Below are 20,843 nucleotides of genomic sequence, written 5' to 3'. Positions count from 1 at the left end.
TTAATTCAAATTTACTCATCACACATTTCTAAGGTTTAATTCATTTGTGAGCTAGTAAGGGGATCTAATGAATCTACAGATCGTGAGCTCCAACGATCCGAGATTAATTGTCTAAACTTTTTAAATCGAATTAATTAACATTTGTTAATTACCGAGTCACTCCACTAAAGCCCGTAGTTGCACTCTCCTCATTGTAGATATATTTCTGTTCACTTGATTTAACCATGATCAGTAAGTTGATCATTCACAAGTCATTTGTATTAACAGCTGGGTCAAAATTATCATTTTATCCCTATAATACATCTTGCTCCTTAAGTCTCCACTGAACCTCCAATGAACAATTAGTTTATGGTCCTACCAATAAACCGAGTCCATCTCAACTATAGGTAGGGCAGGGCCCCTTTGTTCAAGACCAGGAGTCAGCACTTAACGGAACGATCTATCTGCTAAACCTAAAATGGGTAGGAGTGAATTTTGTCTTGCAGGACTATGTTTCTGGCTATCTACTCGGTCTTGCCCCTAAAATGGGAGGCCTATTGGGTGGCGCTGTTGAGCCACTCTCACCCATGCAGATTCAAAAATAATCTCAAATAAACAGGGTTCATAGTTAGCTTAGGATTGAGATCGAGTTACCTTAGGTCATCTGATTGAAATAGTCAGTTTTAACAGTAAATGACGTTGTAAAGAAAAAGTGACTATTTCGTGGTTCGGTCTTATGCAAACATATTTTGCATAGGATGTCTCCACTCGCATGTCTCCACATGAACGATTTCGTGATCACATCATTTGTATCAAATACAAAGCAGGTCGCATCCATAGCGTCTCCAGAATAAGGTACCCAACCTTATCTGTATACTATAGACCGTTTTGGCTATCTACTCAGACTTTATCTACTCTTATGTCTTCACATAAAGTCGAAGTACTCATGTAATAGTCATCACTACAACGAAAACCACATTATTTGACGCTTGGAACTTTTGAGTATTGAATGTTTTTATTAAAAAAAAAAAAGTCAAGTAACATGTAAATTTGATGAAAAACGTTAAGAATAATGAAAAAAGCGGAGGTTGCCAGAAATTTATGGATTTTTTCATTCCATTTTTTGACGCTTCATAAACATCAAGTAATTTGTGGTTTATTTGTTTTAAGGTTTCATTTAAAAAAAAAAAAAAAAAAAAAAAAAAAAAAAAAAAAAAAAAAAAAAACAGAGGTTGGCAGAAGGATTTTTTTCATTACAGTTTTACTTGACACTTTATAAACGTCAAGTAATTTGGTTTATTTGTTCTAAGGTTTCATTTAAAGAAAGCGGAGGTTGGCAGAAATTTCCAGATTTTTTCATTCCGGTTTTACTTGATGTTTTATAAACATCAAGTAGTTTGTGGTTTATTTGTTTTAGGGTTTCATACATTAAAGAGATGAAAATTTTGGGGAGGCACCCCCAAACCCCTGAAACCACACTAAAAACCTACCTCCGACTGCTTGTCTTCTTCTTTCTTTTTCAGGATAAACGAACTATTTTCTTCTTCTTCTTCTTTACTCCTCTTTTTGGGGTTACAATAAAACCAAATCCAAAATGACCCAGTTTCGATATGACCCATTTTTTGGATTAAGGTTTTTGGGGGTGTGTTGAGTTTTTCTTTGTTTTGGGCAATGGGAATCTGTTGCAATCTTGAAGTGGATGTTGTTAAAAATAGAAGAAGAAGAAAAGAGAATGATAACATAGTTACGTGGCAACCATAGTACAGGGAGAAGAACCACGATATAAAGATCTTTTCTTATTATTTTAATCTGATACACTGAATACACAGGGACACACTATATAAATAGACAGTAGGAAAACCTAAGGGTCTACACAACTACATAAATATCCCTAGGTTAATAACCCTATTTTCAACACTCCCCCTTAAGTTGGAGCATAGATATCAACAAGGCCCAACTTGTTTACACAATAATCAAGCTTTGTCTCAGTAACCCCTTTGTAAGCACATCTGCAACTTGCTGATTTGAACGAATATAAGGGATGCATATGTTTCCACTATCCAATCTCTCCTTAATGAAATGTCTGTCAATCTCTACGTATTTAGTTTTGTCATGTTGAACTGGATTATTTGCAATACTTATGGCAACTTTGTTGTCACAAAACAATTTCATTGGAAGCGCATTATCTTGTAGAAAATCAGATAACACTTTCTTCAACCAAATTTCTTCACAAATCCCCAGACTCATGGCCCTATACTCAGCCTCAACACTACTTCTAGCAAAAACTCCTTATTTCTTACTTCTTCAGGTGACTAGATTACCCCAGACAAACGTACAGTACCCAGACGTTGACTTTCTGTCAACAACAGAACCTGCCCAGTCAGAATTAGTGTAGGCTTCAACACATCGTTTATCGGTATTTCTAAACATCAGACCTTTGCCAGGAGTTCTTTTCAGGTACCAGAGGATATGTTCAACTGCTGTCATATGACATAGGGAGCCTGCATAAATTAACTGACAACATCTACTGCATACAAAATATCTGGCCTTGTATGAGACAAGTAGATCAATTTCCCGACTAACCGCTAATACCTTTCTTTATTAACAGGAACTCTATCATTCTTCTCACTGAGCTTCGCATTATACTCTACTGGTGTGTCAACAGGTTTACACCCAGTCATGCCTGTTTCCTTTAGTAAGTCCAGAGTGTATTTTCGTTGAGAAACTGAAATGCCTTCTTTTGATCGAGCTGCTTCCATTCCCATAAAGTATCTTAGCTTACCGAGGTCTTTAATTTCAAATTCTTCGGGCATCTTTGTTTTGAGCCTCATGATATCAGCATCATCATCCCTAGATAAAACAATGTCATCAACGTAGATAATAAGAACAATTATCTTCCTTGATTTTGATCTTTTTGTAAAAAGAGTGTGATCAAAATGCCCCTAAACATACCCCTGTGCTTTCACTAAGCTTGTGAATCTGTCAAACCAGGTCCTTGGAGACTGTTTCAATCCGTATAGCGACTTTCTCAATCTTCACACCCTGTTTTTGAACTGACTCTCGAACCCAGAAGGAGGACTCATATAGACTTCCTCTTCAAGTTCTCCATTCAAAAAAGCATTTTTAACATCAAATTGGTGTAGAGGTCAATCCTTATTTACAGTAACTGACAAAAGCACTCGAATGGTGTTAAGTATGGCCACCGGAGAAAAAGTTTCAGAGTAGTCTACACCATAGGTCTGAGTAAAGCCTCTTACAACGAGCCTAGCCTTGTACCAGTCAATCGCCCCATCTAACTTGTATTTTATAGTAAACACTCATTTGCATCCAACTGTCTTGTGTCCTTCAGGTAGAGCCACCTGTTCCCAAGTTCCATTTTTCTCGAGAGCTCTCATTTCTTCTATAACAGCAGACTGCCATTCTGGTTTTTCATTGCAACACTTATGTCATTTGGAACCATCACAGTGTCCAAATTGGTAGTGAATGCTTTGAACTCGATTGTCAGATTACTATACGTAATGTAACTATGCATAAGGTATTTAGTACATGAACGAGTGTTTTTCCTCAGAGCTATAGGATGATCAAGCGATGCATCACGATCCTTTAACTTTCCAGGCTCCTCACCATGATCGATTATCTATGTATTAGAGATTTCAGTAGTATGCTCCACATCATCATTAGCTAGAATCATTTCATTCTCTACTTTCTCCTCTTCTGCCATTCTTTCAGTATTACTACTTCCTTCGCACTTATCTTGCCTGTATTCATCAGTCTCCATACACACATTAACATCATTAGTGTCGGGAATGTACGTACCTGGATCTGATGGCGGGTCTGACTCATGCACTGGAGTCGGCGATTCTGGTTCGACAGGTGACATTGCTTCCTTCCTGAGATTCTTCCTATAGTAAGTTTTCCAAGGAACTTGGTTAGTAGGAAGGACCAGGTCGTCATACTCAGAACTAGGTTTAGACGAGATATGAATAGGGGCTGACTCTAAGAGAAAAGCATACGATGACCACTTAGTCTCTTCATTCATGTTCTCCCCCTGAAGATGACTAACAGGAAAGAACACCTGATCCCCAAGGAAGATGATATCCATGGAGACATAGTATTTACGAGATGACAAGTGATAGCACTTATACCCACGTTGATGAAGTGGATATCCAACAAAGACACACTGAGCACGATGAGTGAATTTTGTGCTGTTTGGACCATGGGAGTGAACAAAGGCAACGCAACCAAAAACTCGAAGAGGAACATTGGAGATTAATCGAGTGGTTGAAAAGGACTCTTTAAACAGTTCTAATGGAGTATGAAGGTTAAAAATACGAGAGGGCATCCGATTAATGAGATGGGCAGTAGTAAGAACCGCATCCCCCCACAGGCATGATGGAAAAGTGGTAGATAACATAAGAGACTGGGCTACTTCTACCAGATGACAATTTTTTCGCTCAGCTACTCCATTCTATTGCAGAGTGTAAGCACATGAGCTATGGTGGACAATTCCCTCAGAGACAAGAAAATCCCTGAAGGAGGTATTGAAGAATTTTCGTCCATTATCTTCGTAAAATTCCAATCTTTGCATTGAACTGAGTCTCAACATTTGTATAAATTTTTTGGAAAATGGATGACACCTCAGATTTGTCACTGAGGAGGAAGATCCAGGTAAGGCGAGTGTGGTCGTCTATAAATGTGACAAACCAACGTTTACCAGTGGAAGTGGTAAACGGTGAAGGGCCCTATACATCACTATGAACAAGAGTAAAAGGACTCGAGGGTTTGTAAGGCTGAGACCGGAAATAAACACAACTTTGTTTGGCACGAATACACACATCACAATTTAAAGAGGAAGTATTAACATTGCGAAATAAATGTAGAAACAAATACTTCATATATTGAAAATTCGGATGTCTTAAACGGAAATGTCACAACATAAAGTCATTTTCAGAAACAGAGAAAATTTAACGACATAAACCCAATTCGATGACCATCCCTAGAGGAAGCCTTTTTAGAAAGGAAATAGAGTCCCTTATCATGCCGGGCAGTGCCAATCGTCATCCCCGATTTCAGATCCTGAAACAAAACGAAATCAAGTGAAAAAATTGCCTTACACTTCAAATCCCTTGCAATTTTACTGACAGACAACAGATTATAAGAGATTTTAGGCACATGTAAAGTATCACGCAGAATTAAACCATCAAACCGAGAAATATGGCATTTCCCCGCAACAGGGGCAAAAGACCCGTATTCAATACGAATACGCTTATTTCCAACACTTGGGTTATACGAAATAAACAGATCTGAAGAACTTGTAAGATGATCTGTGGTTCCTGAGTCCACAATCCATGGTTTTTTACCATTTATACTAATAAGGCCAAATGAAGGGAAATTACCTGATTGTGCAATAGCACTCACCCTAACCGTACTCAAATTGTTCTTTCTATCAACGGAAGACTGCTTCTGAGTATGTTCATCTGCTGAGTCACTTACTAGGGCACGACCAGTATTAGATTTGTCATGAGACTGTTGTTGCCTGCTGTTTGTAGGTTTCCCGTGCAATTTCCAATGCTAGTCCTTTGTGTGCTAGGGCTTTTTACAATGCTCACACACAGGTGAAGGTTTTTTATCGCCATCAGCACTAGGAGACTTTGCAATGAAGGCAGCTGCATCAGTTGTTGTAATAGGATTATTCATGGCGTATAATCAATCCTCTTCTAGTCGTATTTTGGAGCAAACTTCTCTGAGAGAAGGAGTTGGGCGTTGGCCCAATATTCAACTACGGACACCATCAAATTTAGGATTTAAGCCAGGCAAGAACACATACACACGGTCTGCTTCTTCAATTTTCAAGTATTGAGCCCCGTCTTGTGCGCAGTTCCATACAACCTCTCGACATAGATCCATCTCTTGCTAAAGCAAATATAATTTGTTAAAATAAGATGTAACATCCATAGATCCTTGTTTGCATTCATAGACCTGCTTGTGAAGCATATATAGTCGAGAGGCATTCTCTCTGTTTGACTACAAATCTCGTGCAACCTTTCAGATATCCTTGGCAGTTGCAACATATAACAATTGTTTGCCTATTTGAGATTCCATACTATTCACGAGAACAAAGTGTAACATCAAGTCTTCTCCTTTCCAGATCCGTTCTTGAGGATCGTCTGGTACTGGCTTCGGAATCTCCCCCGTTAAGTACTTAAATTTATGACACCCTTCCAAGGCCATTCGGATTGATTGGGACCAGGAGAAATAATTCTGGCCATTTAATTTTTCTCCTACAAGAAATCCTGCAGAGTTGCCCATCGAGCTAGATAAATAAGAAGCATTTTGCAAAATAGGGAACGAATTTACCGGGTTCTCTGAATAGACTGGTTGAACCGGTTGGGGATTTGCGCCAAACATCGTATCCAAATTTGAAATCTGTTGTTGGAGATAAGCCAACCGTTGTCTCACATCATCTGGGTATTGGGTTGAACCATAAGCGGCTAGAAATGGAGTAGCCGCTGACGACTAGAAGGAAGTCGCAGGTTGGAAGGAGGTTGCCGACACACATGAAGACCCTAGTCGACTGGACTGCTCAAGATGGGTGCTCGGCGAGGCTCTTTGTTGGTTGAATGGACCTAGCACGGAAGGATTGATCGTTCTTGGTACGGCTCCTCGGTTGTCGAATGGACCTAGCGCGAAAGGATCGACTGAAGCGAACATGACCGGCGCGAAAGGCTGCAACGGCGTGGATGGTAGCGACCCACGGCTTGAAACGATCGGATTTGTTCCTGTCTGTCCATCAAAGATACATCTAGCCTTGATCGACGCGTATTGCGGTGACCCACGGCTTGAATCGACCGAAACTGTATCTGACTGTTTGACGAAGACTTATCTGAGTTTGATCAGCGCTTCTGTCTAGTGCGGCGACTCCCACCGACTCTAACTCTCTGTTTACTGCAGCTGGACGACAGAAATCAACTCTAGTAGGGCTGCTTGAAAACACTCCTTCACGGCCGCTCGTCTTCATATCAGAACTCGAAGTTCCATCAGCAGAAGATGACTGTGGTTGGTTCTCTTCCATGACAGCTAGGGTTTCGTTGCCTAGCTCTGATACTATGTTAAAAATAGAAGAAGATGAGAAAGGAATGACAACACAGTTACGTGGAAACCCTAGTACAGGGAGAAAAACCACGATATAGAGATCTTTTCTTATTATTTTAATCTGATACATTGAATACACAGGGACACACTGTATAAATAGACAGTAGGAAAACCTAGGGGTCTACATAATTACATAAATGTCCCTAGGTTAATAACCCTATTTTCAATATATGTCAATGGTGAAGAGATCTTGATGGTGGATAAGGTAAATTCGTTGCTCCTTTTTCATCCCTTTTGGTTCTTTTTCTCTGAATTTGTGAAATTTTGCATCATTTCTTACAATTTTACTTTAGCCCATCAATTCTATTCTTCACGATTTCCCTTTTTTTTTTACTGTGTTTCACCTAATTTTTTTCTAGAGTATGTAGTTGATAATGGAGATGTTTTCTGGTCAATTTTTTCATCCTTGTACTTCATTTTGCTTTAATTTTGTGTTGATTTCTTCTATTTTGTGTTTCTTTGGGCTAATTCTGTAGAAAACTGTAGCTTCTTATAGAGATGTTGATTGTGCCCAAATATAAAGCAACTGGGGTAAGTTCTTCTTCATCTTTTTCTTCATTACTCCATGAAATCTCTGTAATTTATTCATTGTTGATTGCAAGTTCTGCTGGTAATTAGGATTTTGACGAGGCAAGATTTGAGACCATACAATATTCTGAGTGCATTTCCTCATCTGGCAAGAATCAAAGGCAATGAAAAACGGAATTGAACTATGAATTTAGATTTTTCTCATCTCATTCAAGATTCAACACAAAATATACACTCTTTACATATTCCAAAAGCTTTTTTCCAAACTTGCTTTCTCCTGTATTTCGTATCATATCATTGTTTCTATTATTTCTTCACCAATTTAGGGGCCTTCTATTGATTCAATTTTACAATAAACAAATGGATTATCCATTTAATTTTGATTCTCCTTTTTTTTTTCGTGAAAATATAGTCGTGCTTAACAAAATTACCTAGATTTACTTCTAGTTTGATTCTCTTAGTCTTTTTTGAGCTTTTAGCAAATTTTGCATTGGGAAGTGATGAAATATGATTTATTTTAATGTCAATTCAAATCCATGTACAACTTCATGAATGGTAGTTTTTTCCCCCTTATTTTCGTCTTTAGGGATGATCATCGATTTTTAAGATTGATGAATGGTAGCAAATTTTGGAATTATCATATATTGGGACGGATTGATAGAGTATATACCATAGTAAATTTTGGAATCGTTCATATACATGAAAGGTAATAAAAGAATGGAACTGTTAAGTTACGTTGGATATATTGAACTGATATGTGCAACTGTTTACTTTAGTTGATGAAATTGTCTTATTGGAACACATGTAATGCAAGAAATGAGAAATTAAATTCGAATGTTTAATTTGAAAAAAAAAAAAAAAAACATAGATTACATTGGAAATGTGTCAAGAATTAAATAACTTGTCTATTATTTTGTGTCAAGATAAAAATATATTTGACAAATAAAAAATGTCAAGAATAATCACATATGATACGTAATAAATGTCAAGAATTAATCAACTTGACATGTCATCAATGTCAAGTGTATTATCTTTTTTGACACGAAAATTGTATCAAGAAATATTTGTCTTGCATTTTTTCATAATCAAGTTATCACATTATACTTGACAGTTGAATATTCGATGCTTTTATAAGCATCAAGTATACCCTTTACTTGACATTGAAAAAATAACTTGTAATCCAATTTCTGTATTAGTACATGGATCTTAGTTTATTGGATTTAGGTTCTTTCTAAAATAAAATGAGCAATTCATACCTTCAATAACAACTTTATTAAATAAACCTCAATAATATCTTTATTGATAACAGAATAAGTTTAATTGTTTACAAACCACGAGTTTTAGAATATTAAAACCCAACACTATTTAATTACATAATTGCCACGAGTCTTTATTTACATAAATGCCCTTCAATTTACAACACTTAGAATAACTAGTCATTTCCAATCGTGTATCAATGGTACATCAAATATATTAAGTGTCTATTCATAGTCTTTCAAGCGTATATCAACAGTGTATCAAGTGTATCAGGTGTATACTAGTAATTCAAGTGTATCAAGTATATATCAATGGTGTATCAAATGTGTATCAGGCGTATCCATACTTTTTTAACATTTAATGGGTTGGGCTTGTTTTTTGTCATTTTTACAAAAGTAATAAATTTGGGCTACGAGCCTAATCTCTAAAACTTAATTGGTCAAATATGCACGAAACCCTATTCCAACATTTTTTTAAGAAAGAGTATACCAACATTTTAATTGGTTATATAACACGACAATGAGGAATTTCAAGTTAAGTTACTAGTATTAAGTCGTGTGAATCAAGTAAGTTTTAATTTTTATAAATGAAATGTCTATTTCATTCAATTAAAATTGAGAATACATTAAGATCAATTAATAAAAAAAACGCATTTAAGCATAAAAATATCATTTTGTTAATTAATTTTAACTTTTAATTTTTTTTATGCCATCATAATTTTATTTGAAAAGTTTCCAATACCCTAGGAATGAAATTGAAACTTTTAGAAGATTAAGAACCAGATTGAAAAAACATTCAAATATTAGAAAACAAAAACATATATTTTAGTGCTTTTTATGGAATAAATTTTTTGGGTTGATTCTTAATACTTTAGTTAAATCTCACAAAGAAATCGTTCTCGACTCATGATATTTACCTATAAATCCATTGTTTTCACCTATTTATAATGACATATAGCCCTAAACTTCTATACAATTAGCTAACACAATAAACAAAACATAAAACTATAGTTTCTTACTTAATAAACAAACCACGTCATACATTCAATACACTTTAACTTGTACACTTAACTAACATGAGATCAACAAAATAGAAAAAAAAAATTAGCTCATAATTACATAGTATATAAAACATGTACATGTTAATTAATATGATATTAATTTGTAACAGTATAAGAGATTTGTAAAATGTTTGATCAAACTATAGAGCCTAATTAATTAAATGGATATGAAAACTATATCACTATGGGTTTTTAATTTGTATTTCAACCTTATATGAATCATCTCTGACAAAAAAATGGACCATAGAACTAAGGTTTGAGGGGGAAAAAAAAGACAACAATTAATGTGAACCACAAATAGAAGAGAAGAATAATTCATCAGAGAATAATTTGTACAATGAGTGTATGTGAAAGGAAAAACAATAAAATACAGACATCAATTATCTTTTTTTTCATTTAAGTAGAAAAATTGATATGGAGTATTATTCATTGGAAGTATTTTTTGGATAGGACAAAATAAATAAATAAAAGATTACACATATAAGAAGTAACAATCCCTAATTTTATTTTTACAAGTTTTTGGGTGGAGTATCTACAATACAAGGTACAAAGACCCATGAACAATAAACTTCAGCAATCTCCAACAAACTGACAACCAAATTTATTGCTTGAGACAAAATTCTACTACACAAGTTAATAATAAGATTAATTATTAGTTTAACATCAAATTTGAAAGTGAAATTCAAATTCAACTCTACCAACAATGATTTAGTATATATTCAATGTTAAGTTACAACTTTAATCTTAAACGGTTAGCGTATATTTGGAGAAAAAGAGAATGAGTAGAAAATAGTAAACACAGTAATAAAAAGAATTTTTTTTAAAATAGTATTACTGTAGTTAATTATAAGTTATAAGTAGATATAAACACTAGTATTATAATTGTAGGTTATAAATAGTCATAAACATATGAGATGAATTATAATAGCCTACTCCACCGACTTCAAGTTGAGGGTGTAAACAATCCTTTAGATTTGAACATAAAGAGACTTATATGACAAACTTGAAAAGTTGAGTGACTAAAATTTGTAACGTATAACTCATTTTGAACGTTGGGCAGTTAGGAAAAGTGGAAAAAAAAAAAAGAAAAAAAGAAAAAGGAAAAAGGAAAAAGAATGGAATTATGGAGAAATGTTGGGGATAAATAAGGTAATGAGGAGTTAGGAAAGGGAGAGAGGGGTATGATGGGGATTGTGGAACAATCAAAGCCCCATAGCAAAAATTAGTATATGATATTTTGTTGTCTTCATTTGGAAAAACTTCACAATCTTAGCTTTCAAACAAGGGTCCAAATTGCAAATTCAATCTCTCTTTCTCTTTATATATGTAGTTTCATGTGCTGGTTTGGCCTCCTCCCCATGTTCTTGTTCTTTTTCTAATATCAACATCAATTTCCCAATGGGACCAATTCAATTTCACACACAATCACTACAACAAAACAGACAATTTTCATAATTTTTGGGTCATAAAATTAAACACAACTACAACCCTTCGTAATTCGTCTTTGTATCTTTTTTTTCTTTCTTCAAACCCCGTTTAGTAATCATTTAGTTTTTTATTTTTGAAAATTATACATATTTTACACACATTTCTTATAATAATTTAGATTTTTCTTAAATACAATTGTTGAATTCTTAGTCAAATTCCCAAAACAAAACAACTTTTTTAAAACCACTTTCTTTAGTTCTCAAAATTTGGTTTGGTTTTTTAAACTATTGACGAAAAGTAGATAATAAAGAAAGAAATTTGAAGATCGAAGTAATATCTATAAACTTAATTTTCAAAAATAAAAATAAAAATAAAATAGTTACCAAATGGAACTTAAATTATTATTTCTAAACTTTCCTCAAATTGAAAGTTTCAATTATGCATTTCATTTTTTTTTTTTAAAAAAATAGTTTTATTAAATTATTTTTGTTAACAATAATACTTAAACATTAATGTGTTGTACTGATGGGACTAGCAAATGATAATTTAATATAATGCAATAATGTAGGGAAAAGGACAAAAATTTCATAATAAAGAGACCTACAATAGTGAACCAAAATTTCATTTGTTAGTTGTCAAACATTTGAAATTTTTGTCCAATAAAATTTTCAATCTTGCATGAATGATATTTTTAGACTCATTGATTTGAAGTCATTGCATGAATTAATTTTGATGAAATAAAAATCACTTTTAGTCTCTAAACTTTCATAGAAGTAATAATTTAGTTATTGAACTTGTAACGATTTTGTCCATATACTTTTAATTTTATATATAACATTTAGTCTCTAAATTTTATTTTGTAACAATTTAGTTATTGTACTTCAAAATTTGTAATGATTTAAATCTTATTGTGGAAACTAGTGTTAAGATTAGTTTAATATTCAATATTATTATAAAATATAGAGTCTATATCATAAAATAATAAAAATAGATATCTAATTTTGATTAAAAAAATTACGTTTGAGACTAAATTGTTAAAATTTGAAAGTAGAAGAACTAAATTTTTATATACTAAAGTTTTTTTTTTTTTTTTACAAAATTAAAAGTAAAGAGACTAAATCATTACAAATCAAAGTTTAGAGACTAAATTGTGTTATTTTCATGAAAATTTAGGAACTAAAAATATTTTTTATTTTGAATGCTAAAAACTTATTTTAGAATAATTTTAAAAATGACTAAAGTAATTTTTTATGATTTAAAAATCACTAAAGTTTTGTGTGCATCAATCTCAATTAAAAAAAAAAAAAAAAAACTCAGCCAAATTGGAAGCAATTTTGTAGCTTACAAGTTATAATTACCGTTAAAGTTCAAAATCCAGACACACACACACCATTCTTAATCATTTTGAATGCCATTTACAGACACTCAGATTACATTACAAGTCTCCATAACCTTAAGAAAAAGAAAAAATAAAAAATAAAAAAGAAAGAAAAACATACTTAGATTTCTCGAATTTAATACTTGAATTACAGCATTAGGCTTTCTTTAATTTGTTCATTCATTTTGTCTTAAATTCGATTGGTCCACTCAGTGGTCACTCATTGAGTGTCATTGTTTCCTCTTGTCTTGTTTTATAAACATCACACTCTAATTCTATCATAAACATTCTTTTTATTTTTTCTTTCTTTCTTTTTCATCTTCCAAACGACATTGTACGACATAAAATATATTTATTGAGCTTGAAGTTAGAGGTTTCGATTCTCCCACTTCATAAATTGTATAATTTATTTTTATTTTACTTGAAATAAGAGAATGTATATTTGAGGGAAAAAAAATGTCTCATTGTGTAGCTTTTTAATAACTATGAATTACCCAACAAATCCATTGTTATAATTAATGAGAAAAAGTTTGATTTGTAATTTTTGTTTGACTTAAAATTCTATTTTATGGTCTTTGTACTTTTGATTATGGTTCATTTTGTTTATGTAATTTATAAAAATGGACCATCTTTGTCCCTTAAAATAAAAAAAAAAGGGTAATAATGAGGAAACAAAAATTCATTACTTTTTAGAAATGTAATGGCCAAAATAGATGTTTCGAAAATATAAGGATTAAATGAACTAAAATTGAAAGTAAAAAGACTAAAATAAATATTTTGAAAGTACATGAAACAAAATGAACCAAAATTATACGAAGATCAAAATAATATTCAAAGACCAAAGGAGTATTTAAACCTTTTTTTTTGCAATTATTATGTTTATATGTAGATTAAAACATTTACTTTTCTCCAATATTGTTTTTTTTGCGGTATGAGAGATTGAACATCAACCTTTAAAGATGAAGGTTATGTCAATTACCATTAAGTCAAACACTTTTTAAGCGCTTACTTAGTACATTGACATTTACGGTGAATACCTTTTATCTTAAATAGTTTTCAGTCACATTTGTTTCAAATATAATATTTTTGATACTCAAAAGAAAAAGGAAACATTTTTTACATTGTTTTAAAACTTTTAAATGGTTTGACAATAGTATTTATCAAAATGTAAAAAACCTAATACTTTTAAGTGGAAAAATCTCGTTAAATTTGGATAATTTTGATTTTAACATTGTTCCAGAAATACCCTTGAAATTATTTCCATTAAAATAACGATTGAAAATTAACACACCAACCAATTTTTAAAAGCTAGAATACATACGACAATGACTTCTATATAAAGATTGAGTTGTAAATAATATTATGTACGATTTCCAATTTTTACGTCCCGACACAATTGTGTCTTTAATTTTAAATAAAAAAAAAAAATCCTATGATACTATATAAAGATAATTGTGAAGTTTAAGGATTGAAATGAAAATTTTGAAAGTATTTTTTTAAAAACAATTAATCATTTGATTTTTGTTAAAAATGCCAGCATGTGGGATGAATCATTCTTTATTTTACAAAATATTTTTGCAAGAGTATGAATACTAATCTAGTTATAGGATATTTTGGCACCTGTTTTGATGCATATGTGAAGGAAACCATAAGACATTCAAATAATTTTGGATTATTAGCATCTTTTATAAGATTTTCAAGAAAGAGCCCAAAATGGTAAATGTAAAAATTCCTCAAGTTGTTACTAAGTGAAACGAAAATAAAAAAATACATAGAAGTAACACAATCTAATTCATTCCAATTTTCATCTATCTTTTCTCTCTTCTTACAACTTTAAAAAGAAAAATTGTAGGTTAGAGGTCCGATTTCTACACATATTACCAAAATAAAAAGAAGTGTAAATATCATTTTATACCTCGAAATTTTGAGAATGATATCAACTTAAAACTTAAACTAATGATCATATCAATTTAAACCTGAACTTTGAGAGTTGCATTAATTTAAACACTACATTAATATTCTATCTGTTTAAACCTCAAATTTTCATAAGTGTATCAATTTAAACCATGAGCTTTCATAAGTATATCAATTTAAACCATCCATTATATTTTGTTTGAATACACTTATGAAAGTTTATGGTTTAAATTTATGTACTTATGAAATTTTAGAGTTTAAATTGATATATTTATGAAAGTTTAGATTTTAAGTTGATACAATTACTAGCATGTGGCTTAAATTGATACAATTCCTAAAGTTCAGGGTTTAAATTGATACAACTATTATTTAGGATTTAAATTGATACAAGTCCTAAAATTCAGGAATATAAAATGATATTAAAAAAAAAACAATAATGGATCAAATTCTCTTTTAATTAAAAATGTAAATTTAAGTACCACAAAGTATATTTCATCGACATTATATGAATATATTGATAACATATTGATATTAATGAATATTTTTTAAATAAAAATTTATAAAAACTAAGTAAATAATGTTCTGTTTAGTAATTATTTGATTTTTTTTAAAAAAAATTAAGTTTATAGACACTACTTTTACCAAATTTATTCATTTGTTATCTACTTTTTACTAATAGTTTAAAAAACAAAGCCAAAATTTGAAAACTAAAAAAATAGTTTTAAAAAAGTTAAATATGTTTTTAGAATTTGGATAAGAATTTAAGCATTGTATTCAAGAAAGATGCAAATCATTATAAACAATGAGAAAGAATCGAACTTAATTTTCAAAAACTATAAAAAAAGACGAAATGGTTAACGAAGAGGTCTAAATAATTGAATTGTTTTTACTTCCAAATTAAGTTATAAGTTTTGTTAGTGTATATCTTTCTACTCAAATTTAGATGATGTTTATTTTATGTTTTATGGAAAATATATATAATATATTATAAATATTGATGAATCTTTTTGTCCACGTCGAACCCTTCGATTTATGGACATATTGATATATGGTCATATATTTTAATCCTCAAACTTAAAATAAATAAATAAATCATGAATGATGCCATTTGAGTTTCATCATCAAGGGGCTCAGAAAATACCCCACTTTCCCTCAACTGACTCTTTCACTCTCTCACTTTTAGCAGACCCATCTAAAAACTTTACCATCACATTGACTTGACCCCTCAGAATTCTCCATCATTAACCCTTTGAACACATAACAAATATTCAAAAATAAATCTACATGATTAAACTAAAACAAAACCCAAGTTCCAAAAAAACAAAATTTGTTACCCACTTTCTTACTTTCTTTATTAAAGATTTAAACTAATCATAATACATTTAGAAAGTATTAAAAAAAAAAGAAAAGAATTGTTATTCAAAAGGGTTTCCCTTTCCCTCCAATTCAAATGACAGAGAGAACTTTGCTTTAATTTGAAAAAAAAAAAAAAAATCTCGAAAATAAAACGATTTGTTTTTTAATAATGCATTTACTTACCCAGAAAAGAAGAAAAGAAATGGCATTGAATGAATGGAAGTCAGTTCACCAATGTGGTTTGTTAACATTTGAATAAACAAAAGCAGATTGTTTCTGTAAAAGAAAACTTTCTGATCTACTAATTTCAAACACCGGATACTCATACTTCCCTCTACCTTGTTCATACTTCAATGCATTTCCAGTTCTAAAACACCGAAAACTCTGCGGTTTCGGGTGGATTCGGGTTCGGAAATGTGGGTAGCCTTGACAAACATAATCAGAAGGATTGAAGATTGGGGTTTCTTTGTGGTTTTTGTAATGAAACATGGTGAAACCAGGTGGATTGAATAGTGAAGTTTCTCTGTTTGCTGCAGAGTTATTAGTCCTCAAACAATTCTTAATCACATTAGCTTCCTCTCTTAATCTCTCTTTCATATCTCTCAAATCTCCATGAATGTTGTTGATGTTGTTGTTGTTGTGAAAACCTCCTAGTACATTCAAGTTTCTAGCAGAGGTGAAATTTCTATAAGGGATTGTGTTGCAATCAGGGCAAAACTTCTTCTTCCTATCCAAATCAAATTCCCTTCTCTTCACATTATCACTCAAACAACCATATCCCTACAAGCACAAACACAAACAAAACAATCCCTCATTTTCATTCACAGTTCTCACCATTCAGAATTGATTTAGCATTAAAGTGAAGAACACAAACAGTAATGAATACATCAATATTCACGAGTAGTACGTGAATACAGAAATTAAATGCAAGATTCACATTAATGGATCGCCATGAAAAAGAAAAAAAAACACTAAAAAGCAAAATCACAAAAATGTAGAACAGATATATGGCAGAAAGTGGGATTCCCAAGAAAATGAATGGAATCGAACCTCAGAGACAAGCTTGAAGGCGATTTCGGCCTTGGGGTGCGAGTTTTTGTCTGGATGAAGTTGCAGAGCTGCAAATCCAAAGCACATTCCGAATCAAAACAAAACGAAATGGAAATGGAGAGAGATAGAAAAGAGAAACCCACCAAGCTTGAGATATCGCCTCCGAATGGAATCGATTCCAGCGTCTTGTTGGACCTATGAGAATGGATTAAGAGAGAAGGGAAGAAAAGAAAGAAAACCCATAAGAGGAAAGGGAAAAACGTACCCCAAAAAGGCGATACCAATCGATGAAAGGGAGGGAGAAATGGCGGTGAGAGCAAGAGACAGTACGGGAGGAGAAGGAGCTAATTTCAGTGGCCAAATGGGATTTGAAATCGGAATCAGGACCCATTAAGATTCAGAGAAAAATGGGGAAATGGGGAATTTGTTAGTTTCAGGTAGTGAGAATTGAGATTGAAGAAGATGGAGGCAGTTAAAGAAAGAGGGAAAAGGGAGAAGGAAGGGCCAACACTTGCGGGGTAGACTTGATAATATGATTTCTTTTTCATTTCAAAGAAAGTGGATTCGGTTGGTATATGGTATTATGGCATTGGTAATGTGGAATGAAACCAAGATAAATAAATAATAAAAGAACGATATAATCAAAGTGAGTATAACTCAACGATAATTAACGTGTTCTATCTCTCAAATTTGGGGAGTTTAAATCCCTATTCTCATATTTATACACATGAAGTTTTAGCTGATGAACCGTTGATTTTGGCTTGATAGGATGAAGATTGAACCATCTATAATAATAATTGGTGTTTTTATCTAAATTATGCTCGCATTGACCATCAATTAAAGTGTTGGTTTATGATCATTTCCTTGAACTTCCATAATTATTTTGATGTGATCTAAAATTATCATTAATTTTATAACCAAAAAAAAAAAAATCCTTTCATTATAATTTATGTGACTTTTGTTTTCAATATATTTTCATTAAATTAACAAATTTCGTAGTTTAACATGTGGGAGGTAAAAGATTTGAACCTTTGACTTCTTGATCGATAACATATGCATGTCTAACTAGTTAAGTGATACTTAAGTTGACCATTAGACTAAGAATTAAATACTTAAACTTTATGTGTATAAATATGACCATAAGTTGACCATTCAGGATCCAAGGTGAAGATTCTCCTTGCTTTCGGTCAAATGAGGGTCGCTCTGAAGAGATATTGAAGGAGTAATAAAACATGCAACAGAAGATTTCATAATCAATAAACACTTAAACTACATTTAATTTGAGTTTTAAGCATACTGTTCATGTGATATCCATAAGAGGGTTTGAAATACATATTACCTTTGAAGTTTCCTCCATGAATTCCGCTGAAATCTACCAAGATAGAGCTTGAATCTTAAAGAGGACTATCACCAAGATCTTCTCCACTATGCTCAAGCTGGAAAGTGTGGTGGAAACACTTAAATCAAGTTGAATTGATGAAGAACAAGTGAGAGATGTGTAGGGTTTTTAGGTTTTCACTTCAATAAGTAAAACTTAGATTACATTTCGATCTTCATGCATGGAGCTTCTATATATAGGTAGAATTCATGCAAATAAATAGGGTTGCATGGAGGGCAGCTCCTCGTTGAAGATCATTACAAGTTTTATTGAAATTTGGTGATAATCTATCAACATATAGTTAGTGGATTTTTTTCTAAAAAATGGAAAAATCCACTAACTTTGAAAATGATTTCAAAAAATAATTTTATTTAATTATTTAAATTAGTTTTATAAAATCAATTCAAATATAATTAATTTAAATAAAACTAATTTTAACTAATTTTTTTTAATAAAAATAGTATTAATTTAATATCTTAATATTAAATCAATAAAATATCAATTTCACCAATAAATCAATTTTATATTTAAATTATCATTTAAATATTAATTGATTTTTAAATTTCGTTTAATTTCAATTAAATTAAACGTTTTAAATTATATCATTTATAATCAATCGAAAACTCTAAAATTGAATTTGAATATTTCAAAGTCATGACCATAATTTCATACATCAATACTGAATTTGTTATTCCAATTTAAGAGCTAGTAGAGGGACCTAATGGATCTACATATCATGAGCTCCAATGATATGTAATTAATTTGTTAAAACACTTTAATCGAATTAATTACTATTAGTTAACTATCATGACACACCACTATAGCTTGATAGTTGCACTCTCCTCACTGTAGATATATTTCTGTCTATATAAACCATAATCAGAAGTCGATCCTTCACAGATAGTTAGTAATAACAGTTGGGTCAAAATTAACCGTTTTACCCTTATAAATACATCTTGTTTCTTAAGTTCCCACTGGCCCTCTAATGAACAATTTGATTCATAATACTACTTATGAATTATGTCCTTCTCTATCATGAGAAGGTGGGGCCCCGATTGTTTAAGACCTGGAATCAGCACTTAAGAGAACATTCTATTTGCTAACCCTAAAATGGACAGGAGTGAATTTCATCTTGCAGGGCTATGTCTCATAGCTATCTATCCTATCTTATCCCCAAAATGGAAGGCTTATTGAGCAATGTTGTTGGACTACTCTCACCCATATAGATTAAAGGATAATCCGGAATAAATAGAAGTTCATAGCTAGCTCATGAATAAGATCTAGTTATCCTAGATTACTTAAATATGAAATAGTCAGTTTTAATATTAAACTGTCGTTATAAAGAAAAGTGACTATTTCGTGGTCTAGTTTATATGCAAACTCATTGCATAAGATGCCCCCCGCTCACATGTCTCTACATGAATAATAGTGGATCACATAATTTATATTACCTATACAAAATGGGCTGCATCCAATAGTGTTACCAGGATGAGATACCCAATTTCATCCTTATACTTATAGACCATTTAGGCTATATACTATTAACTTGATCCTGTTTATGTCACCACATAAAGTTAAAGTATTCATATTATAGTCATGGATATGTTTATTAGATTTTCATGATAGAATGAAAAATCCACAACTTTATTGAATAAGATACTCAACAATATTTTATTGAAAAGTAGAATGTTTAACACAAAATTTACGAATTGCGAGTTCTTGAACATTCTTAACAATCTTCCACTTGGACTAAAACTTCAGTGAGAATAAATATATACAATACAATGTTGAGAAACATAAAGGGAAAATACAATAAACTAGGGCATCTATAATACAACAGATATTCTTCCACTTGCCTTAGATTATGTTGCTCGGAGTCTTAGTCCAACCAGATGGCCCTCGAACACTTTAGCCGAGAGGGTCTTCATAAATGGATAAGCAAGGTTGTCTTCAGAGGCTATCTTCGTGACGATCACGACTCCTCGATATACTATCTCTCTGATGAGATGGTACTTTCTCTCAATATTCTTTTCATGTTTGTGACTCATTGGTTCTTTTGAGTTGGCAACAACACCATTATTGTCACAATATAGTGTGATAGGTAGGTGCATATCTGGAACTACTTCCAAGTCAGCCAAGAATTTACGTAGCCATACTACTTCTTTAGCGGCTTCACATGCGGCTACGTATTCTACTTCCGTTGTGGAGTCAACGATATAACTTTACTTAATGCTTCTTCAAATTATAGCTCCTCCATTAAGAGTGAAAATTGATCCTGAAGTAGATTTCCTTGAATACACGTTAGTCTAGAAATCAGAATCAGTGTATCCGGTAAGGATAAAATCCTTAGGTCTATACACAAT

General features: G+C 32.0%; 2 protein-coding genes across 2 annotated transcripts; both read right to left on the bottom strand.

Moving 5' to 3' along the window:
• Positions 1-2,564: 2,564 nt before the first annotated feature.
• On the bottom strand, positions 2,565-4,321 carry LOC150038328 (uncharacterized). Its single transcript, XM_090312727.1, has 3 exons — positions 3,683-4,321; positions 3,387-3,616; positions 2,565-2,829 (listed from the first exon to the last, which is right to left on the bottom strand). Exons 1-3 carry the CDS (start codon positions 4,319-4,321, stop codon positions 2,565-2,567), a joined length of 1,134 nt encoding a protein of 377 aa, XP_090168853.1.
• An 11,910-nt stretch (positions 4,322-16,231) lies between these two features.
• On the bottom strand, positions 16,232-17,690 carry LOC120089081 (Chaperone DnaJ-domain superfamily protein). Its single transcript, XM_039046509.2, has 4 exons — positions 17,368-17,690; positions 17,246-17,297; positions 17,103-17,170; positions 16,232-16,832 (listed from the first exon to the last, which is right to left on the bottom strand). The coding sequence occupies exons 1-4, from the start codon at positions 17,491-17,493 to the stop codon at positions 16,281-16,283; spliced, it is 798 nt and encodes a 265-aa protein (XP_038902437.1). The 5' UTR covers positions 17,494-17,690; the 3' UTR covers positions 16,232-16,280.
• Positions 17,691-20,843: the final 3,153 nt, after the last annotated feature.

This window comes from Benincasa hispida, chromosome 1 (genome assembly GCF_027475165.1).
Source record: "Benincasa hispida cultivar pf3 chromosome 1, pf3_genome.v1.1, whole genome shotgun sequence".
NCBI lineage: Eukaryota > Viridiplantae > Streptophyta > Magnoliopsida > Cucurbitales > Cucurbitaceae > Benincasa > Benincasa hispida.
The sequence above is the reverse complement of the archived record's forward strand: the minus strand, read 5'-3'. Positions and strand labels throughout refer to the sequence as shown.